Below are 20,670 nucleotides of genomic sequence, written 5' to 3'. Positions count from 1 at the left end.
TTTCTTTTAGATTTATTAACCTGTTAATGTTTTTTCTGTACTCATTCCCATTCACTAATCAGATGACTGCTCTCGACAGGTTTCCATTACACGAGTCGTGTGAACTGTTGACTCTGAGCGCAAGTTTGACATATGGCAATATTACTGTTAGATAGCTCGAACTTGTCTTGGATGGAAAAAGCAAGGTTCACAAAACATGTGAGCAATTTGATAAAGTCAGTTTGTAAAGCAAACTACTCGCTGGTTCACTTCCTTACAGCCTATTATCTTTTTACAATTAAGAGAACACAGCTGTTATTGGAATAACACAAAAAATACAATATGACACTGTTTAAGGAGGCTTCTGGAGAATTACAAGTTTAGTTCTCTACAAGAAAGTGTTCATTAATACTCATATTTTCTGTCAATATGTACTTGAACAAAACACCTTACCCCTACCTCTTTCCACACACTGTCATGCAGATACTTGTTGCTCTTGATTACTCAGCTGCTGGATTTATTCTTAACCCTTGTGTTTTGTTAGAGATAGTCCCAAAACCAACCAGTTTGATCCTTTAAATTGTGTTTTTAGATATTTTTGTCTTTCCTTTTGATCTTATTGAAACATAAAACAACATACAGCAGAGTTACAGTGTTAACACTAATTCAAGAAATCTTTTAATATGTAAAACGGGTCTGTGTGTGAGCAAATATATGTTTTGTGTCAGGTATAATGCCCTATAATGACATGACTTAGTTCAGGATTGATTAGTCCTATGAGACCTTTTATAAAGAAAAACTGTTGTAATAAAACTATAATATAAAACTGCCAACATCAATCAATGATACAGCTTATAAAAATGATTTGTATATAACTGTGACTCAGACCTTTACAGACTCTGACCACAAGTAATGCTATAATTTGTAAGAGACCCATTAAGTAATCATCAGTTCAGAATCCCGCTCATAATCAATTCTCTTAAAATTAAGACAAATCATTACATTTCAAGATGATCAAATGTTAAATATTTTTTCTGAACAGTTAAACAGTCTCCAGGGCCACAAACAGAAAATCTGGATTAATGCCTTGGCATCAGTGATAATGATACGACACATATTCAAGGCTCAGTAATAGATATCAATCATAATTGGGAAGAAACAGGACAAACTGAATGGAAAATTTGTGCCCTCAAAATTCCAGTGAGTGTTTAGGCTGTAATGGACCATGAAGGGACGGATGAGTCACTCAGGGTCTCTCCCACTGACCTCTCTTTTGGGTGCTCTCATCACTGAAGTGAGGCCGTTTCTCCTCGTATCACCCACTGGCATGGGGATGTTGGTGTGTGTTTGTGTGTGTGAGTAATGCAGTGGGTCTGGGCACTGGACGTTATCCCACACCGTGTTTGTGAGTCTGAGACATGCTCTTCGTGTCCGTGAGGCAACCTTGGTGACGTGGTTGTGAGGTGATGTGTGTGTTTATCTATGTGGTGATAGCAGAGGCGGCCTTGTGGGCAGTGCTCTTATATATACGGATGCTTTCAAACATCCACAGACAGAAGCCCAAGAATCTCTGCAGCACTCTCAGTCCTTCACTTACGTCGTTACAGCTCAGACAGAGTTTGAATCTTCGTGATCTGTTTGCTTTGACTTGTTCTCTTAAATCTCCTGGAAACTGCTCTAACAGGAAAATGCTGCCTGCAACTTTTAAACTGTGTGCTGGCATCTCCTATCGGCATACGAGGAACATGACAGGTGAGTGAGCGAATGCAGTTGGACTGTTGTTCAGGCCTGTCGCCTTGACCTAGTTTTCTTCCTGTTTTACTTTTTGCTAAAAGGCACAATTTGCCAGTTGAGTTCTGCATGCAGCTCAGGATCAGAGAGGCTGAGAGAATGAAGTAAGACAGAAGAAAGCCAAACATTTTCTTGTTATTTTCTTCTCTGGTGGTTTCTTTGCTTCTCATTTACTGCACCTGTGATCAGTACACTGCATGTAAAATATAGTAATTGAGTACTTTCTGTTTTCCAGGTTTGAGAAAGAATGCCATGTCGGCCATTCATCATGAGCTGTACAGACTGGCAGGTCCAGGCCCCAGTAAGTGGATCAGCCAAGTCCGCCGACGAAGCTCCCTTCTCAGTGAGTTGTTGAGATTATTTGAGCCGAGATGATGCATCACTGACACACATAATATGCAAGTAAAAGACATTGTAAGACATGTAATTGTAGGAAGTTAACCAACATGACACTTGCTGTTTCAAGGTTCTCGGATTGAGGAGAAGGCGTACAGTGAGGAGGATATGTCTTATGTGAGGCAGGGCGAAGATGCATTGCAGAAGGCCATCAGCATCCTCGGCGAGCAGGACGGCTGGACCGTTGAAACTGTAGCTGTGAGTACAAAGCTGAAATATAATCCACAGATCAGACTCTCAAGTATTACGTCATTAAAAAAATCTATGACCGCAGGCATCTAGCAGGGGAGATTAAAGGTGGGCGTCTCAGGATTTATTGTTCACTGTTTCCACCCCTCTGCAGGCAAACGGAGACAAGGTCCTGAGTAAAGTGCTGCCTGACATTGGGAAGGTGTTCAAGCTGGAGGTGATGCTGGAGCAGCATCCTGACAATCTTTACGAAGAGCTGGTGGGAAACATGGAGCAGATGGGGGAGTGGAACCCTAATGTCAAACAGGTCAAAGTAAGAGAGTTTCAGCCTCACGAGTTTGAAATATATGTTACACAAGATCACAAAAAGTGATACTCAGAACTATAAAAATATCTATCCAAGACCATTGATATGATTTTTACATTTCGACGCCCCAGATTCTTCAAAAGATCGGCCAGGACACAATGATAACCCACGAGGTATCTGCAGAGATGCCAGGCAATGTGGTAGGACCGAGGGACTTCGTTAGTGTCCGCTGTGCCAAACGCCGAGGTTCCACCTGCTTCCTGGCTGGGATGTCCACCCAGCACCCAAACATGCCCGAACAGAGGGGTGTAGTCAGGTGGGTCTAAGGGAGTCAGCAGATCATTTATTTGTTGAGATGTGTTCATGCATTTGTGTAAGAGGAAATTATTGGATACAGAGCAATCAGTGCAATAGACAAACAAATACATCTAACGTTGTATATTAATCATTACATGTTTCAGAGCGGAGAATGGACCTACCTGTATAGTCATGAAACCCTGTGCTGAAGACCCGAATAAGACCAAGTTTACCTGGTTACTAAGTATAGATCTAAAGGTATAAATGACTGCCATGTCTACATTTTATTTGCCACAGTTGTTACAGCAATTTTAGAGAAATTTACCCAAGAAACAAACATAAAAATAATCAATGTAACCCTAGCTTTGTCTTTGTCATCTGCAGGGCTGGATCCCAAAGACGATCATAAACAAAGTGCTCTCTCAGACGCAGGTGGACTTTGCCAACCACCTCAGGCAAAGGATGGAAAATAATGTTTCCATGGAGATGGCTCATGCCTGCTGACACAAGATGTCTCTTGGGCACATTGCGCTAAACAGTGGCAGAAAAGCAACCCCTGCTCATTATAAAACCAAAAATCTATAAATCTGCTTATAACTGCTAAAAAAAAAAAAAAAAAAAAAAAAAAATCTAAACATAAATGTGGGTTTTCCCTGTCCCTTAGAAAATCTGTCATAAGATTTAGCATCACTAACAGGACTGTGTGCCTTGATTGTTTCTGATCAAGTTGTGATTAAGAAATGTTGCGGCTTCCGTCTTTTAGCATTTGAGGCCCGTTTGGTCCCTAACCCCAAATCTATTCAACACACAGGAGTGCGCTGTAAATGTGCTGCTACTATTTAAAGGTAGATGACAAAGTAAGAGGAAAACATCCTTTCTCCCCAAATTGTTGTTTTCATCAGTTGCTTGAAATTAGTTGTAATTTTTGCCCTGAAGTATTTTCTTGTCTTTAGCTATCTTTAGTGATCAGTTTGCCAGTTTGCTTGTCTTTGTGTCACATTCATGTTTAGGAGGTTCTGGGTCCATGTTAGTATCACATAAATGCAGACTATTAATTTTTTTTTTTTTTTTTTTATAGTTTCATTCTGATTACACAAATTACCTCAGTAAAAAGAAATCTTTAAAATTAATAGTAAAAAACTATTTCAAATTAAAAACAACAATATAATGACTTGATGTGCCTTGTTTCTGACTCATCCTCATCACGCTTTGGCAGAAACACTGAGAGCATTGAGTATATTTTGATAACAGTCCAGTTATTGTTCCTTCTGCTGTGAAATTGCACTTTTATTTCAATGTTTTATTTATTAATATTTGCTCAGATGCATTAAATTACTTTGGACTGCCAAGTGAAGAAGTGTAAGCAGTGTAATTGATATTCGTGTTTTTATGCTTATTGTGTTATTGTGCTGTTGGGGAAGCAGAGAATCAGTTTGGAGAATGATCAGTTTGACCTTTCCTGTTGCATGACATCTTAAATAAAATCCTATTAAACATGTCAGTGCCGCTTTGTTTTACTTAAAAGACTTGTCACACAGGCTTTGAAATCGAAAGAGAAAGTCTAGTCCACAAGGAAAAAGTACAGAAGCGCAGCATAAAAGTGGAGAGAAAACCTAAAACTCCCCTTTTGGAAACTGCACAGCGATTGCACAATAATTCCACTTTGACGGGGAGGAGATGGATGAATTTAAAGGTTATTTTTTAAACCATGACAAACGCAGCTCGTAAAAAAGTTCCTGTTCCTTGATGGGTTTTCAGATGGACGGTTTGCCAGAATGAGCAGGTGTTTGGCCACTCAGATGTGCGCGAGAAGCCCAGCAGCTCGCAGTTCAGCCTGAGCCAGCAGCACATTCCCCGAGATCAAGTAACAGTGGATTTCATCCCAAACAGGAAATCTGTCCTCCATTATTGACAGTTGCGTAACATTTTGTCGAATTTGTGTAGTTTTATTCGATCCAAAATGTTTTGTAACAGCTTATTTTCTTGTCTGTAATGCTGACTACGGGGGCCAGGATTCCTTAGGTTGAAAAATAAAGTCTCACTTTCTGACATTAAATCAGATGTGTCATTCCACAAAGACCTGACGGAAGTTTTAGAGGTGAAATAGGAAGTGAGGGGACTAGCCTGGGCACTGAGGAAGCCATTTTTCACTTTTCCCAAAGACCTTTAGAGAAATCAGGCTCGAAACAAATGCCCAGTTTGGTTGTTCCTGACTCCCGTGTGCTTGCAAAAACACACATTTCAACAAAGTAGCTCCAGGTGGTTGCTTGTGTAACACAAAGCAAACATTTTTTTTTATCCTTGAAAGAATGTTCCAGAAGGTAATAATTGACATCTGCTCGAAATCCCTCAAAATCTGAACATAAGCAGATGTGACGTGGGTTGTAGCCTTTCGGCCTTTGGATCTTGTTCCATTATTTGTGTAATGAGAGCAGAGGAGAAATTCTGGATCTGGAGTAGGAAGGGGGAAATAATCCAGAGCAGATAAATTGTGTAATAAGAGCATGGAGACAAAACAAGCTATTTGGCAGTCATATCGAATCCTTGGCACTGATGACAGCCTTGATTAATTTATTTTTTTCATTTTTTTTTTTCAGCTAATATCCATCTGTGCGTCCTTCACTCAAATTCAGCTCCAGACATCAGCTTTTTTCTATCAGGGGAAGAAATGTAGGCATATTCAAACACTTGAACACCAAACACTGAAAGCTCTCGTGCTATCTTAAAAGTGCAAAATATAACATTGAAGTCCCATATTGTAAAACCATTTTGTTTGTTAAGAGGTGTTAGTGAGTCACTGTAGCATCCATCCTCGTAGTTTTTGGAATTTGGCTGGATTTTGTGTATTCTTGCCCTGCCGTAAATTAGTAGTTGTTTTTTAATAACTAATGTATGTAAAGTTGGATTGTAGATTTAGTATTGGATTAGTGAAAAACAATGGTGACCAGTAAAACCTATAGTTTACAACTCGCGTATCTCTGCTTTAAGCAAGACCATATATCGATATTAAATTGTCCAAACAAGGTTTGTATGCCTGGTTTGTTTGCTGCATGGAGTTGCCTTAATTTGGTAGATGAGGAACTAATTGAGCTAGTTGCATACAGCCGTAACTGATGTGAACAACAAACAACATGATAAACCAACTCATGCATGTTAATAAGCCAACATAGTAACACAGTCAATAAAAGTTATCTCTGCCGTTATCTCTGCCTGTTAGTGTTAACAGCTGTTTACTTACCGATCTCGAGGAAACTTAACTGCTTTACTTGACGAGAGCTGCCTACAGCAGTGAAAAGCAACACTAGTTTACTGTTCCATTCATTTTAAAGGCCAGTTCAGACCGAAGATTCACGACATGTTAGAAACTTGCAACTGCTCGCAATTCACCGGTCTGCAAAATTGTGAAACCTGCCAGTTTTTCACGAGGACATCAAGGTAATATATCATAAGCAGATATATATATATCTTAGTGCTGATTTTTTTTTTCATACCTTGATTAACACACAAGAGGAAAAAAAATCAGAAGAAAATTCAGAAGAAAATGTTGAACTGACTTTAAATTTCCTGTATTACGTTACCTGCTAGTTTGCTAAATTGTTAACCTCTGTGGCTAGATGCGGGCCATGCTGCTGTTGCCTATCAAGGGTTTACTTAAAGCTCTTGTGGGTACGATTTTCCATGTGTGAGTTTACAAATTCCATTTGAAGCCAGCATCAGTGTCATCTGTTTAGGCAGGAGGTGAGAGGGCCGGGGCTAGCTGGTTAGCATGCTAACTTTAGTAGACATGTGTGCAACATAAATATCTTGACATTATGTGAAAACTGTTATTTCTTAACATTCTGTGGATAATTTTAGTTCATTTAAAAAAAAAAGTTTTTAAATTTAATATCTCACATATTACATATATAAAGTCAAAATAAATCATTATTTGTTATTTCTTAACATTCTGTGGATGATTTTAGTTCATTTTTTTAATGTTTTTAAATTTAATATCTCACATATTACATATATAAAGTCAAAATAAATCATTATTTGTTATTTCTTAACATTCTGTGGATAATTTTAGTTCATTTTTTTAATTTAATATCTAATTTTACATATATAAAGTCAAAATAAATCATTATTTGTTATTTCTTAACATTCTGTGGATAATTTTAGTTCATTTTTTAATGTTTTTAAATTTAATATCTCACATACTACATATATAAAGTCAAAATAAATCATTATTTGTTATTTCTTAACATTCTGTGGATAATTTTAGTTCATTTTTTAATGTTTTTAAATTTAATATCTCACATACTACATATATAAAGTCAAAATAAATCATTATTTGTTATTTCTTAACATTCTGTGGATAATTTTAGTTCATTTTTTAATGTTTTTAAATTTAATATCTCACATACTACATATATAAAGTCAAAATAAATAATTATTTGTTATTTCTTAACATTCTGTGGATAATTTTAGTTCATTTTTAAATGTTTTTAAATTTAATATCTCACATACTACATATATAAAGTCAAAATAAATCATTATTTCTTATTTCTTAACATTCTGTGGATAATTTTAGTTCATTTTTTTAAATTTAATATCTCATATTACATATATAAAGTCAAAATAAATCATTATTTGTTATTTCTTAACATTCTGTGGATAATTTTAGTTCATTTTTTTTAATTTAATATCTCATATTACATATATAAAGTCAAAATAAATCATTATTTGTTATTTCTTAACATTCTGTGGATAATTTTAGTTCATTTTTTAAAATGTTTTTAAATTTAATATCTCACATATTACATATACAAAGTCAATGTAAATCATTATTTGTTATTTCTTAACATTCTGTGGATAATTTTAGTTAAAAAAAATTAATATCTCACATATTACATATATAAAGTCAAAATAAATCATTATTTGTTATTTCTTAACATTCTGTGGATAATTTTAGTTCATTTTTTTTTATTTAATATCTCATATTACATATATAAAGTCAAAATAAATCATTATTTGTTATTTCTTAACATTCTCTGGATGATTTTAGTTCATTTTTTAAAAATGTTTTTAAATTTAATATCTCACATCTTGACATATACAAAGTCAAAATAAATCATTATTTCATAAAATATTCTTTTCATAATTTCAGTTCAGAGAAAACACTAAACCATGTTTACCGTATTTTGAACAAAGTGGAGTAGCCTGTATGTGTTGAGGTTGCAGTCTCCCATGCGTTCAGAGCCTTGTGTGTGTGTATATATATATATATATATACTGTACATACCTGTGGAGCGAAAGCAATGACGTAATGAAGCTGGTGTCGGACAGGAAACCACAATTCCCAGAATGCACTTGACGTGACCGTTGCCACTGGACGGGGGAAGGGAAGCTGAGATTGGAGGGAGAAACAATCAGAAACTGAGGTACTTTTAAAACGGGTCGTTTTGTGTTATATTTTCCGGACAGGCCGCAGCAACGCGACGTTTTTAGTTTATTTAACAGGCCTTAAAGACCGAAGCGGGTTTTATTCGCGGTGTTGCTGTCGGATTTTGGACACCGACTGACTCCATCCCCCGTTACGGTTCAACAGAGCGACGGTTAGCCCGTCAGTTAGCCTGGCAGCTGGCTTTCTTTTCTTCTTCTTCTTCTTCTTTTTTTTGTTCCCTGGCGTTAGCTGACGTAACTAGGTCTCGACCACTTAATCGCATACGGTATTCGTGACATAAACCGCGGAGGTGTTTTCTCCCCCCCCCCCCCCACCACCCGCCCCCCGTACAACGTGGCTGGCTCGCGGGCAGAAAACGATGCAGCCGTGGCGTCCTCGGGTTGAGATGAACCGCTGCGTCTTTGTGCCTGCGGGGGTTGCTAGCTGACATAATGCTAGCTCCGTCGGTAGCTGTCAAAGCGGCGATATGTTGCAGCTGTCGCCGCACAAACTTCGACTTTATTCCGATAGTTCTCTGTTTTTTTTCTTTTATTTATTTATAATTTTTGTTTTGTTTTGCCACGACACTGTGACTGAACTCTGCAACGCCTAACTAAATTGTTTGTGATTTTTTTTTTTTTTTTTAAACAGCGGTGGAGGAAGCATGCAACTCCTTTGCAGGAGTAAAAAAAAAAAAAAAAAAAAAAAAGTACCAACATGACGCTGTAGAAATATTCAAAGTAAACTTGATGCATTAAAAAAAAAAAAAAAAAAAAATCTCCTTTAAATTAGAATATGGCAAGCAAGGCACTGGAGGAAATGTATGTGTACACTTCAGATCAATAATGCAAGGAACAATATCTGTGACAAGTCGGCTGCTGGACCTTTTTCACAGCAGACATTTTGGCTTATACAGCATTAACAACAACTGCAGTCCATTTATGTTAGCCGCTTCTTGGGTGTTGGTATTGTGCATGCGTGAGTTACTCAGGCTCTGTTCACAGTTTTCTCCCTGTGCTTTTTCTGCAAAGACAAGTAGGAATGTGTAAAAGACCTGTAGTTGCATTAATTTGAAATAATTTTTGACATGAATAAACCCACATTTTCCTCCTCGTATTTAATGTATTATGGATCACCATTGTAGGTAATGATTGCTGTGCGTGTTGCTGATATACAGATTATACAGATACCCATTAACTTTCTGTCTTTCAATCATTGTTTTTGTTCTACTTTTCAGACTGTGTGCACATGACAGGCCCTCATCAGGACTCTGGCTATCTCTGCGTGACCCACATCTCTCGGCACACCTTCAGTTCTTACTTTGGACTTGTTATGCGAGGCTGAAGACTCGGCACGGCTGTGGTGCAAGGAAATTAAACTGCAACTGTACTGGTATCTGAAGGTGCATTCTGGATTTGTCTTGAGTGCCAAAGTAATGAAGACTCTCGGACACGGAGAGCCCAGCCCTGAAAAGCAATGTCATTGTCCAGCTACTGTCTACCTCTGGTGGGGTTGAGGAGTGGGGCAGATCAGTGGAGGAGAGGAAGGAGGCAGGTTTCCAGGAAACTTGTGTATTGATGGATAGACATTTCCTCCAGTTAGCTCTCGTAGAGTGATACCTGCACATTCCCCTCGGTGTCCACACTGGAGTTTAGACTTTGGAGGAGCTAATAAAACTCAGACTGCCATCAAAAACCACCCAACTATCGCTGTTACAAAGAGGACAGGATGGACACAACATGGATTTCTTCTGCCAGTTTGTGAAATCAAGCTGCTGACTGTGGATGTTGAGTTCTCCATGTATGAGGAGAAAATGAGAAAAGCATAGATACTTGCAGTCACTACAAAGTGTGCACTACAGAAACCATGGTGATCCTTGCATCAGCTCCTCAATCCATCTCAGTTCATGACTTCAGAAGCCTTTAGAGGCCAGGATCAGGAACACGCTCAACAGCCAACACGGTCGCATGCAATGGAAGAAGACATTGATGTCACATCCCACATTGAGGTAACATCATTTCACCGTTTGGTTTAATCTCTTTCGTGTGTTTGGGTTTAAGGTAATTCAACAGATTTAGAGGTTGATGCTATCTGGCGTTTGTTGCTATACACATACCGGTGTCAATCCCAGGGGCTAAATGTTGCTGTCCTGCTCTGCACTATTGTTTAATCTTAAACAATTAAGAGCTCATTTGTTCAAGCAGTTCTTCCGTCACATGTGTTTAACTTAAGACGTAAAGTCAACCGCTCTCGCTCTGCTTTCACTGTAATCTCTGATCAGGCTCGCTTGGCATGCTGCTGTGGTGGCAGCTGAGATGGCACATCCCTTATCCTCAGCTTGGATTTCTAGCCATAACATTACCTCTAGCTTCCTGGCCTCTATCCTTGGGTATTATTTAATGTGTAAACTGGTGGATAAGTAGGTCTGCCTCCTCTTTGAATGCAGCGTAACCAGGCAGGGACAGTTCTCCTTAAAGAAAACACACCCTGAAAGCACTTTCATATTCTAACTGCACAAATCAGCCAACACAGAAAGCATCCCAATGAAAAAGAAGTTAAGTGTTTTGCAATTTTGCGACTTCTACGTCATTTCTGAGTTTCAATTTGTCCTGCTGTACTGAACATTTTTGCAAATTTTGCATTACTTTTCATGATTTTGAAAAAAAATAAAAAAAATAGTTATGCAGTGATAATAACTTATCTGTCTGAAAAGGAGTGAAAGCTGCACTATTTTTACAGTGTGTACATGTCTGAAGCATCTGTTCTGTGTTGCTGCCCTCCTGTTAGGGTCTGAATGGTTTGTCCCGTGATTGTAAACCATTAGAAGAGATCACCAATGGGCACTCCAACCATAAGCCTGTAAGTACAGCTAACAACTACTTCTCACTGCTCTGCTAACATTTTATTTTTGTACTTAAAAATTGTCTGAACTTTCTTCTTATAGATCATGAATGGACTGGTTATTGGTCATAATGTCAAAGACCACACCAACGGCAGTGCACCTCTCAGATCCCTACCGGTAATGACGTCATATTTTTAGTATCCTGCTTGAAACAACGTGGCTCTGCTTGAATGTAATGTCATCCATTATTTGTTCAATGTGCAGATTTCAGCGCTGAAGCAGAATGGTCTTCTGCAGACCCTGGCAGCTGGAGGGGTCCAGCCCAAGCCTGCAGGTAACATGCACTACCTCTCTCCTGTCTCACGTCTTCTTCCCACAGGAATTTGTATGTAGCCTAGAAACCAAGCAGCTGCTGCAGGTAAAATCTCACTCAGGAGTGAAGGTTGCCTGCTTGGAGGAGGCACAGTCTCAGAGGCACTCTGGAGGATGCAGGTCTATTAGACAGGAGGGATTTCTGACTGAGAACGAACTGGAGGGTTGTCACCATTACAACATAACTCACTGGCTGAGATACTCTTCCTGTTGTTGTGCTACACTGAAATTTGTGCGTGAGAGCATGCGAATTAGCTTGTGTTCTCACCTCTCCTTTGTGATTGTCTTTATAGAGGAGAATGAAAATGTGGAGTTGGAAAAAGCCAGGCAGGAGTGGGACGCTCTGGAGAACATCCAACCAGGTGAGGCGCATCTTTCCGGCTCACTTGTTTGCATCAGGATTAACATGACTTTGTTTTGTGGTTTGTCTAAGCTGATGTTCTCAAACATGATTTTTTACAATGTCCCTCCAGCTCTTACTGAAGACTCGAACCCAACCCCGCTCATCTCCTTCAATGAAGCCCTGCAGTACTTTCAGACTGCCGACCTTGGGGACCTGCTGGTAAGAAATGCAACAGAAAATTATAACAGCAAAGAAGACGATATTTGAAACGGTAGAAACTAGAAATAAAGCCTAGTTTTCAATCAATACAGGTGTTACTCATCAGCGATGTAAATAAATAATTTATGGTGAGAGAGAAACATCCTTTACCTACAGTGACTTAAAGTAACCGCAAAACTGCAGCCATGCCTGAACAATCAACTGTAAATACAAGAATCCAGTTCTACTTGTGGATTTGCTTAACATAATTATCGCTGGAAGTACAAATATAATTCTTGCTTTTGTCCCCACCCCCATCTGTAGAAGAACATCCAGCCGACCATTCGCAGGACGGGCCTGGCTGTGATCACACACTTCCTCTTTGGACCTCCACGGTTGCACAGGGAACTCCTGGAGGAGAGGGATCTTGTCTTTGCCATTGCACAGTGTGAGTGTGTTTGTTTGTACAATCATCCCCCCAGGTGTAAAACTCATAAGTGTTTCATAATAAACAGTTTCTCTTCTGCATATTAGTGTGTGTTACGTGTTTTTTGTTGTATAGACCACGTGGACAACAGCCAAACAGTCCACATGCGAGTCCTCCAAACCATTTATAAGCGGCTGATTGGCAGCAGGCTGGACTGTCCCCGCTACGGTGCGCACTGGGAAAACATCGGCTTTCAGGGTGAGACACCTGATCACTCGTATGCTTTGATTGAATTCTTGCATGTGAACTGCTGCTTTTTATATTGAGTTAAAATATTTTAAAGTTCTTTGGTAACTAACATTGCCGTACATGTTATCATACGCTGTTAAATGTTTGTTTAAGTGAAGGCATTAATTAATCTAGTTAAGTCCTTCTGACACCTCTGTATCCAGAAAATGTTGAAAGCACTCGATCCACACAAGGAAAGACTTTGAAGTTCTGTTGCTTCGTCTCTGTGTTGGTTTATTTTCTGTGCTCCAGGTACAGACCCGGCCACTGACCTACGTGGCACTGGTTTCCTGGGACTGATGCATACTCTGTACTTTGTGATGGACCCAGAGACTCTACCATTGGCTAGAGACATCTACAAGTTATCACAACACCCTACACAGGTAACACCAGGTCATAAAATACACTCCCATAAGCCACGCCAGGGTCAGCACATGTCTGCTTGCATGCATGCATGCATGTGATTTATTTGTGTTTTATGCTTATGTTCATCTGATCAGATTTCCCCTCTGGGACGAGTAAAGGCCGCTACAACACGAGCATGTTTCAGGAAGGACTCTTTAAGCAATTACTCCTTGTGGACCAAAGTTTCCTTGTGTATTTTCTCTGCTTTAGAACTTTCCATTCAGTGTGATGTCAATCAACATGACCCGCATCGCTCTGCAAGTACTCCGAGAGGAGGCCTTGTCCAAGTGAGTCACTCTGCCTCAGTTTATGCTTTGCTGCCTCTTCTGGAGTATGGATGTGGCTTGCTGCCTTTTTTGTCACACAGTATCTCCTCACAGTAACGGCCCTCTCTGTCTTTGTTCGTACCAGGGAGTGCAATCGTCGTCAGCAAGTGGTTGGTGTTCTGAATGAGTTCTACGTTGCCACGTATCTGCACCTGTACCAACTGTGGAAGACCCAGGAGAAGACCATTGCTGACTCTGGCTTTGTGCTAAAAGGTGAAAAAAAATGACATATTGTAAACACTTTAAAATCATTCTTATTCGATAATTTGTAATGAAGAGATCGACTATTTTGTATCTGTCCCGTCATTGTGATGATACAGCAGGCAGACAGTTTTCTTGGTGTAGTACAAAGATTGGAAACGGGGCTTAACAGTTAGCTTGGCTCTGCCCTAAAAGCTAATTTAAGAAAATTACTGTTTCAAGTCCAGTCCTGTACATAGACCCGGATAAAATCTCAACCTGTCATTTGTACACGATTTACCATTTCAGATGCACGGTACCAGTTTATCTCTGTTTCCAGTATTAATGCTAAGTTGCTGGCTTCAAATTTAAATACAGATATGTGAATGGTTTCGACCTTCTAATCTAACTCTCAGCAAGCAAGAAAAGAAGTGTATTTTTCAAAATGTCAAGCTCCCTACTTTAAAACATGAATCACGCTTCTACGCATTGAACTCAACACAGCGAAACACAGATTGTCATCCCAGCATGAGTCCCACAGTTTCTGTGTTTTCTAACCCTCAGAAGTGGAGCTGTTTGCCAAAAAGAACCCCAAGCAGATGCTGCGGCGACTAGAGGTCTTCCTGAAAGAGAGGCGGGCAGGTGGAATCCCCCGTGGGACATCGCCAGACCCTCAGGCCCAACAGCCCTCTCCCAGCCTGGGGGAGCGTGGGGCCAGAGCTGGGACGGGGCAGGGAAGCAAGGGAAAGGAGCTGCACTTCACAGGAGTGTGTGATCTACCGCCAGACATGGAGGGAGAGGCCAGACTCATCTAAGCTAGACTCTCTGTGTGTGTGTGTGTGTGTGTGTGTGTGTGTGTGTGTGTGTGTGTGTGTGTGTGTGTGTGTGTGTGTGTGCGTGTGAGTGAGAGTGAGAGTGAGAGCACTCCTGTTTGTGAGTATACATATTACTATATGTGCAAGTGGCTTACTCAAAGCTAGAAGAAGAGCCCCACCAGACCCTGATCTAGGACCTGCTATCTGAACCTATTCAAACACTTCCACTCCTTCCCCTGATGCTGGAGTGCTGCACTTTGATCAGATTAGGCTTGGGGATCTTTCAGAGTTATATTTGATTTTTGTTATTTATTCTTTAAACGGGGGACATAGAGCAGTCAAATTTAAAGAGATCAAAAACACAAGATGTCACAAAAAACAAAAGAACGTGGATATTTGCACTTTTCTGTGGATTGAGGAGCCAAATCAGAAGCTGCCTACCTTGCCTAGAAGTCCAAAATGTACACGTGTGTGTGTGTCCCGCGGATCTCTCAGCCAGGGTATGTTAGCATTGCAGAGGGGGGGGCATGGCACAGAGTGGCTTTCTTTAAAGGGTTTTCATCCTCTCTTGCTACAAGATAATGCTCTATCACATGCAATGCAAATAAATGGCAGGAATGTTAGGCATATTGTTTAACACTTTGGGAACATTATAGTTATATTGAATCCCTGCCACAGAGCAAACAGAAGCCGGTTTCTATCAGTATGTGCGAAAAGAGGAAGATGAAAACCCAGAGAGGTGACAGAATCTTTTAAGCAGGGAGCAGAATTTGTTAATAGACACTGTTCTTAAAAAAAAACTAAAAAAAAAAAACTACACCGTAGGCTTTGAACGCAGCTTGTTCTAAAGTTCTGATAACTTTGAATTCTCTGTGAACAATATAAGAGATGTCTGCGGGTATAGACAGTTCCTGGTGTACAAGTGGTGTCTGTTGCCAGGGGTCTGATAGATAGGTCCAGAGCTCCCACTAAATATGGGGGAATATATTTTAAATAATTTTAAAAGTAACTATTTTAGTCCTTTCTTAAGGGACAGCTGTCCCTTTAATCGTAACGTCACAGTTATGTGTAAAAGCACTTCAGAATTTTCAGACTGATGGCTTAGTGACCGTGAGAAAAGAGTTTAACTCTAAGCAAAGGAGACACTTCATAACAGAGTGTGTGTGCGTGCTCGGCTCGGTCCCATCTGAAGCCGAATGTCTGGTATGAGCTTTCTCTACATTCCGTTAAAAAGCATGTGATTGTAATTTCTTTTGACCAGTTAAAATGTATTCTGTGTGTGCGTGTGTGCGTGCGTGCGTGCGTGCGTGCGTGTGTGTGTGTGTGTGTGTGTGTGTGTGTGTGCGTGCGTGTGTGTGTGTGTGTGTGTGTTAAAATGAGCTGATATTGATGAAGGGTGCCTCTCCTCTGAGATGAAGGAGATGTATGGTACAGTATGCAATCCCAGCTCTTACTCTACGATAATCAAAACGCTAGTGCTGTGTGATGATAGAAATCGTTCCTAACTTCAGGGTTTGTGCACTTGTGCAAGCGAGTGTGTGTGCGTGTGTTTCATATGACAGGAACTGACTACAGATGGGGTGCTTTCCTCTGCACACAATAAGCCAGCTTTACTAAGTACTTGATCCATCAAGCTGCAAAGACGGTACTTTTGTCATTTGAAAAATGGTACATAACATTTGTGAGGACAATATTGATCCTAAAACAAAAACACACAGTCTTTGGTTTGCTTCTTTTAAGAGCCAGATGTTGGTTCTGGACACAGCTGGTTTCAGCGGCTCTGTGGCCTGGAATGGGTAGAGCTCCTCAGCAAAGCTGGTTCCTGCTTTGTGCTCGTGTGAAACCGTCCCCCATCGGTGTAGTCTCAATCTGTAGCATGTTCAGGTAGCACTAGTACTGTAGCATCCTATAGCCTCCTCCTCTTCGTAAAGCTTGTTGATGTCATGTCTCAGTTTCAGTCTGTAGTGTCAATGAGTGCGCAAACTGTTACTACTATAGCACATACATTTCATATTTTTATCAAGCCTCCTCGGGTAGATCCACATTTAGGTGGCACAGTGTGTGTTTTTGGAGAGATGTGGGAAAGGCTTGACGTTATTGAGCTCAAAGTTGTCTTCTAAGAAGGTGATAGTAAATTCGGTGCCTACGTCCAGTGGAGCCATGCGGGGTAGAGTGCTAGTTTGTCCTCTCTTCTCTTCCTTTTTTTTTGTTGTTGTTGTTGTTGTCGTTCATTTGAGCCATCGTGCCACAGTAGACTTCCTCCATTCATGTAACGCAGTAAGCGGAGTCGACCCCTAAAACACGCCGGCCTAATGGATATATACAATTTAGTACACAGGCATGTACATTTTCGATGTCAACATCTACTCAGACAATTCTTCTTTGCCATCTCCACCGTATTACTTCGAAAATGAGCTGACGTAGTTTTGCCAATTGTTTGCAAGTGTTTTGATTGATCAGGAAAATTTGCACTGTTGTAGATATTTGATAGAATGTGTGACGTATGCAAGAGGAAACAGGCCATCTTCAATAGCCATATTGTAACGTTCATTGTCGCCCACCTCATGAAACAGGCTTTGTGAAGTCCCCTCCTCGCTCTAAAGAAAAAAATTGCACCATGGATATGATCTCATATTTAGTTTTATCAAATTTTAAACTGTTTAAACTGAGGAGCAGTACAGTGTATGTAAATCAGGAAGTTTGTATATAGAGAATTAATGATTGTAACTGTATGATTGTCTGTAGGGCATTATACTGAAACACATTGCTTACCTCAAGACTTGAGACAAATCTCTCCTTTCTCTCTCCTGATGTTCGTCTGGCCTCTCGGTCAGACTCTTATTTTTTATGTTTCCTCGTACCCAGGCCTTCTCCCATACCGATTGGACATGTTATGTGATGTATATTCATCACCTGAAGCACTACGTAATCGCAAACTAACACAAAAGCTGGTCAATGTTACGTGTATTCTATTTAAAGACACATTTATAGACACTATATAGGCCCACAAACGCTCTGATGCACCTCTGCAGATAAAAGGAATCCTTTTTAAATTGATCTATAATTGGCTGACGTTTACCATGTTGAAATAAGCTGGTTTTCTTGTGGCTTCAGTGATAGTACAGTATACTTTTGCTGTGATTAAGTGTTTGACGTCAGGGAAACACTCAGCTCCAGTCACAAACAAACTGTTTTAATATATGATTGTAAAGATATAGGCTTGACTAGCAGTCATAATACTGTGTACGCTTTGACCTTGGTATATATTCAGTATCCAAACAAGGCCTGATTTATCCTCTCATATTACCAAAATTTATATTTTCTGCAGTTGTAATAGACCATATTCTTATGCGTTGATCATCGTTTGGAGTCTCCTCAGTTGAGAAACCAGAACCAAGAGAAAACAAAAAAAAAAAAAAACGGGTTCTTGCAGGATGTCGGATGCTCTGAGAGGTGTCGTCTGAAGTTCTGCTTCCTACAGCAGCAGCTCGGCAAATACAATCACTTCTCTCAATATCCTGCGCTTTATATGAAGGTGTTTTACTGTTGCCGTCGTCGTCATGTCCCTCAGAGCATTTTATGACTGTACCTTGATTGTAGAAGCCCTATTTTATACTGAGAGTTATTTCAGAATACAGTATGTGCTGTTTTACATTAAATGTATTGTATGGAGAAAGCTAAATAAATGCTGTTTAAAAACTAAACATTTATTGTGAAAATCACTGAGTCCTCCTAAACTTACAATCTAACAAATAATTGTACTATCATATACTACATACTAATTGTACAAATCTGCATATTTCCATGGCATACTGTTTCACCCAGTTAGTGTAAAGCAAATCAATGTATCTGACTGTTTTGGGCTATAAAACCTTACTTTAAAAAAGCAACAAGACGTGTAAGAGAATCAACGGTGGTTGGGAAAATCGCAACAAATCTGAAAGGGCCGTTAAGATCAAGTGTTTGGTTTGTCCTTTCTGGGCTACTGTAAAAACATGGCTGGGCAACACGGCGTACTCCGTGGAAGACGACCCACTGCTTCATTCTAAGGTAATGAAAACACAATAATTATTCATTTCGGGTGATCATACATCAATTAAAGCAAAATTATTATTAACGTTTTCTATTTTTACCAATAGATCTCGGAGCTTTCTCTGCAATTTGAGCTTTGATAAAAATGTATGTAACTTCTAAGTAAGTAAAGTTTTTATTTCACTATCTGGGTGACACCTTTAAATGTCTGGATTTGTCCAACCAATAGCTTTTCTATTATGTTTGAAAAGCTCAAACTGACAATTTTTTTTTTTTAAATTTCTGCTTAATTAAGCAGCAAATTGATTTTTGCTAATGAATCTTCTTTTAATCGACTAATCAATAAAAAAAATTAACTTCTTATGGCTGTGAGCAGTTCTTTTTTTTTTCCTTGTGAAAGGTTTTATTTTGCTCATCAACATTTGAGTTCTCAAAATATGTTTCGAATTACTTTTCAGTTTGGAAGTGGGACGCAGCTTTGGTTTGTAGTTTGCCTTTAGCTGTTCTGTATTTCAGCCACTAGAGTGCACACTTTGATTGTGTCTGTGGGTGATAGATAATTCACATGGTGTTCTACATATTTTATTGCTGCAGAATAACTAAGAATCTGCCAAAACAAGTCTGCAGTTACAAGAGTTTGTTTTTGCATTTTGCAGCACGCTTCCAACTATTTTGCAGTGCTTAAAGTTCTCAAAATAATTAGTTCACTCCATTTGAAATTGAAAACTAATCCCTATTTATCCCTCTTTTGGATGTTTAGTTTTTAGTGAAGCTCATAAGTTCCTCTGATGCGTCATCATCAGAGCGGAGCACTGTTTAAACTTTTGGACCACAGTCTTAATATTTTTCAGTCTGCCCTTCATCTTTCATGAGGAAAACAAATTATTTAGATGCCATTGATTGTTTGTGCTTCTATTTAGTTACCATATTGTGGTTCATTCCATTGCAATGCTGAAACTGATCAGAGAAAGGAGATTTTTGTCCTCGGTCAATAAATTCCCTCCAAAGGAGCCTTGATGCAGCATGTTTCTACATCTGTGCCTCATCAGACTCGTGGCTCCAGTCCCACAGTGCCAGATGAGTGGTGGACCTGCTGAATCACTGCTCACACAGGATGGAAAAATATTCCAGCCAGCCAACTTTTTTTATCACTGATCTGAATCATAATTTCAGTTCCTTAAGCTGTTTTTCATATCTGCTAATGTGCAGTCTCTGCTTGCTTTAGCATTATTTTAATGCGGAAGTTTTTTCAGTGAAGAGCCAACTTAAACTCTATCCCTCAGGAGCCTTTCAAAGGGTTAATAATGTAAAACACAGAAATCAGCCTCATACAGGATCAGATATCCTCCCGGAGTATTATGGCATCTGGGTACCCAGTGAGACCGAAGGGAACAGAGCAGGATGGAGTTTTATAAATCTGTTTCCATTTGTACCTAGTGAGCCTGCTGGATTACAGCATTTTTCTCTCACTTTTACTCTCGCCTTCCCTCCCCCCAACTCTATTCCTCTCCTTCCCTCTCTCTCTCTGATGTCATTGTTTCCTGCCCAGTCAATCCTGACACTAAGCTCAAGGCTGCTAAAATGTAACCTACACTGCTCAGCTTCTTATGCTGACACGTGGGAATTTTCAGACGCATATAAATGTGATGTCAGGTCCGTTAACGCCCCTGCAGCTCTGTAAAGTGCCCTGGTCTTTGTGGTCTACACTGCGGGCATTAAACCATGTGCGAGTGCTACCTGTGCCCACTGTGGGTAGTAAATTAATGTAAGGCCTTCTAGAGCTCAATATCACTGTCCACCTTCTCTCTGTGATCGTCATCCACGGTCATTCCTACAGCGAACATACGCTCAAACGTATTTAGAGAAAGTTGTAACTACTCCCTCTTATACATTATCTGAACAGTAAACTCGAGAGTGACATGAAACGGCTGGAGTTTTTATAAACACTTTTTTCTGAGTCTTCATGTAGAAGACACACTTCCGTGCTTATACAGTGGGACGTATTCTGGGCTTTATGTTTGACTAGCAGCAAAACTAAAATATGTAAAGTAACTTTCCTTC

At 39.6% G+C, this 20,670-nt stretch overlaps 2 protein-coding genes across 5 annotated transcripts; both read left to right on the top strand.

The window, feature by feature from the left end:
* Positions 1-1,580: 1,580 nt before the first annotated feature.
* On the top strand, positions 1,581-4,438 carry star (steroidogenic acute regulatory protein). 2 transcript variants are annotated; one of them, XM_069699652.1, is made up of 7 exons: positions 1,581-1,731; positions 2,006-2,113; positions 2,237-2,364; positions 2,510-2,668; positions 2,794-2,978; positions 3,124-3,217; positions 3,344-4,438. In XM_069699652.1, the coding sequence occupies exons 1-7, from the start codon at positions 1,668-1,670 to the stop codon at positions 3,461-3,463; spliced, it is 858 nt and encodes a 285-aa protein (XP_069555753.1). In that variant the 5' UTR covers positions 1,581-1,667; the 3' UTR covers positions 3,464-4,438. The 2 variants fall into 2 exon arrangements, with proteins under 2 accessions (XP_069555753.1, XP_069555752.1); XM_069699651.1 differs by lacking the exon at positions 1,581-1,731 and adding an exon at positions 1,835-1,874.
* A 3,864-nt stretch (positions 4,439-8,302) lies between these two features.
* On the top strand, positions 8,303-18,281 carry elmod3 (ELMO/CED-12 domain containing 3). Of its 3 annotated transcripts, none has more exons than XM_069699713.1 (13): positions 8,303-8,379; positions 9,619-10,389; positions 11,169-11,240; positions 11,326-11,400; positions 11,488-11,557; positions 11,889-11,957; positions 12,069-12,157; positions 12,461-12,584; positions 12,699-12,821; positions 13,104-13,234; positions 13,467-13,543; positions 13,668-13,795; positions 14,327-18,281. In XM_069699713.1, the coding sequence occupies exons 2-13, from the start codon at positions 10,288-10,290 to the stop codon at positions 14,575-14,577; spliced, it is 1,311 nt and encodes a 436-aa protein (XP_069555814.1). In that variant the 5' UTR covers positions 8,303-8,379; positions 9,619-10,287; the 3' UTR covers positions 14,578-18,281. The 3 variants fall into 3 exon arrangements, with proteins under 3 accessions (XP_069555814.1, XP_069555816.1, XP_069555815.1); XM_069699715.1 differs by lacking the exon at positions 8,303-8,379 and adding an exon at positions 8,761-9,416; XM_069699714.1 differs by lacking the exon at positions 8,303-8,379 and adding an exon at positions 9,426-9,525.
* The last annotated feature ends 2,389 nt before the right edge of the window (positions 18,282-20,670 follow it).

This window comes from Brachyistius frenatus, unplaced genomic scaffold (assembly GCF_029030835.1).
Source record: "Brachyistius frenatus isolate BFR_SWC_R1_liver_20210118 unplaced genomic scaffold, ASM2903083v1 Contig_31, whole genome shotgun sequence".
Classification (NCBI taxonomy): domain Eukaryota; kingdom Metazoa; phylum Chordata; class Actinopteri; family Embiotocidae; genus Brachyistius; species Brachyistius frenatus.
This window is presented reverse-complemented; position numbering and strand designations above follow the sequence as displayed.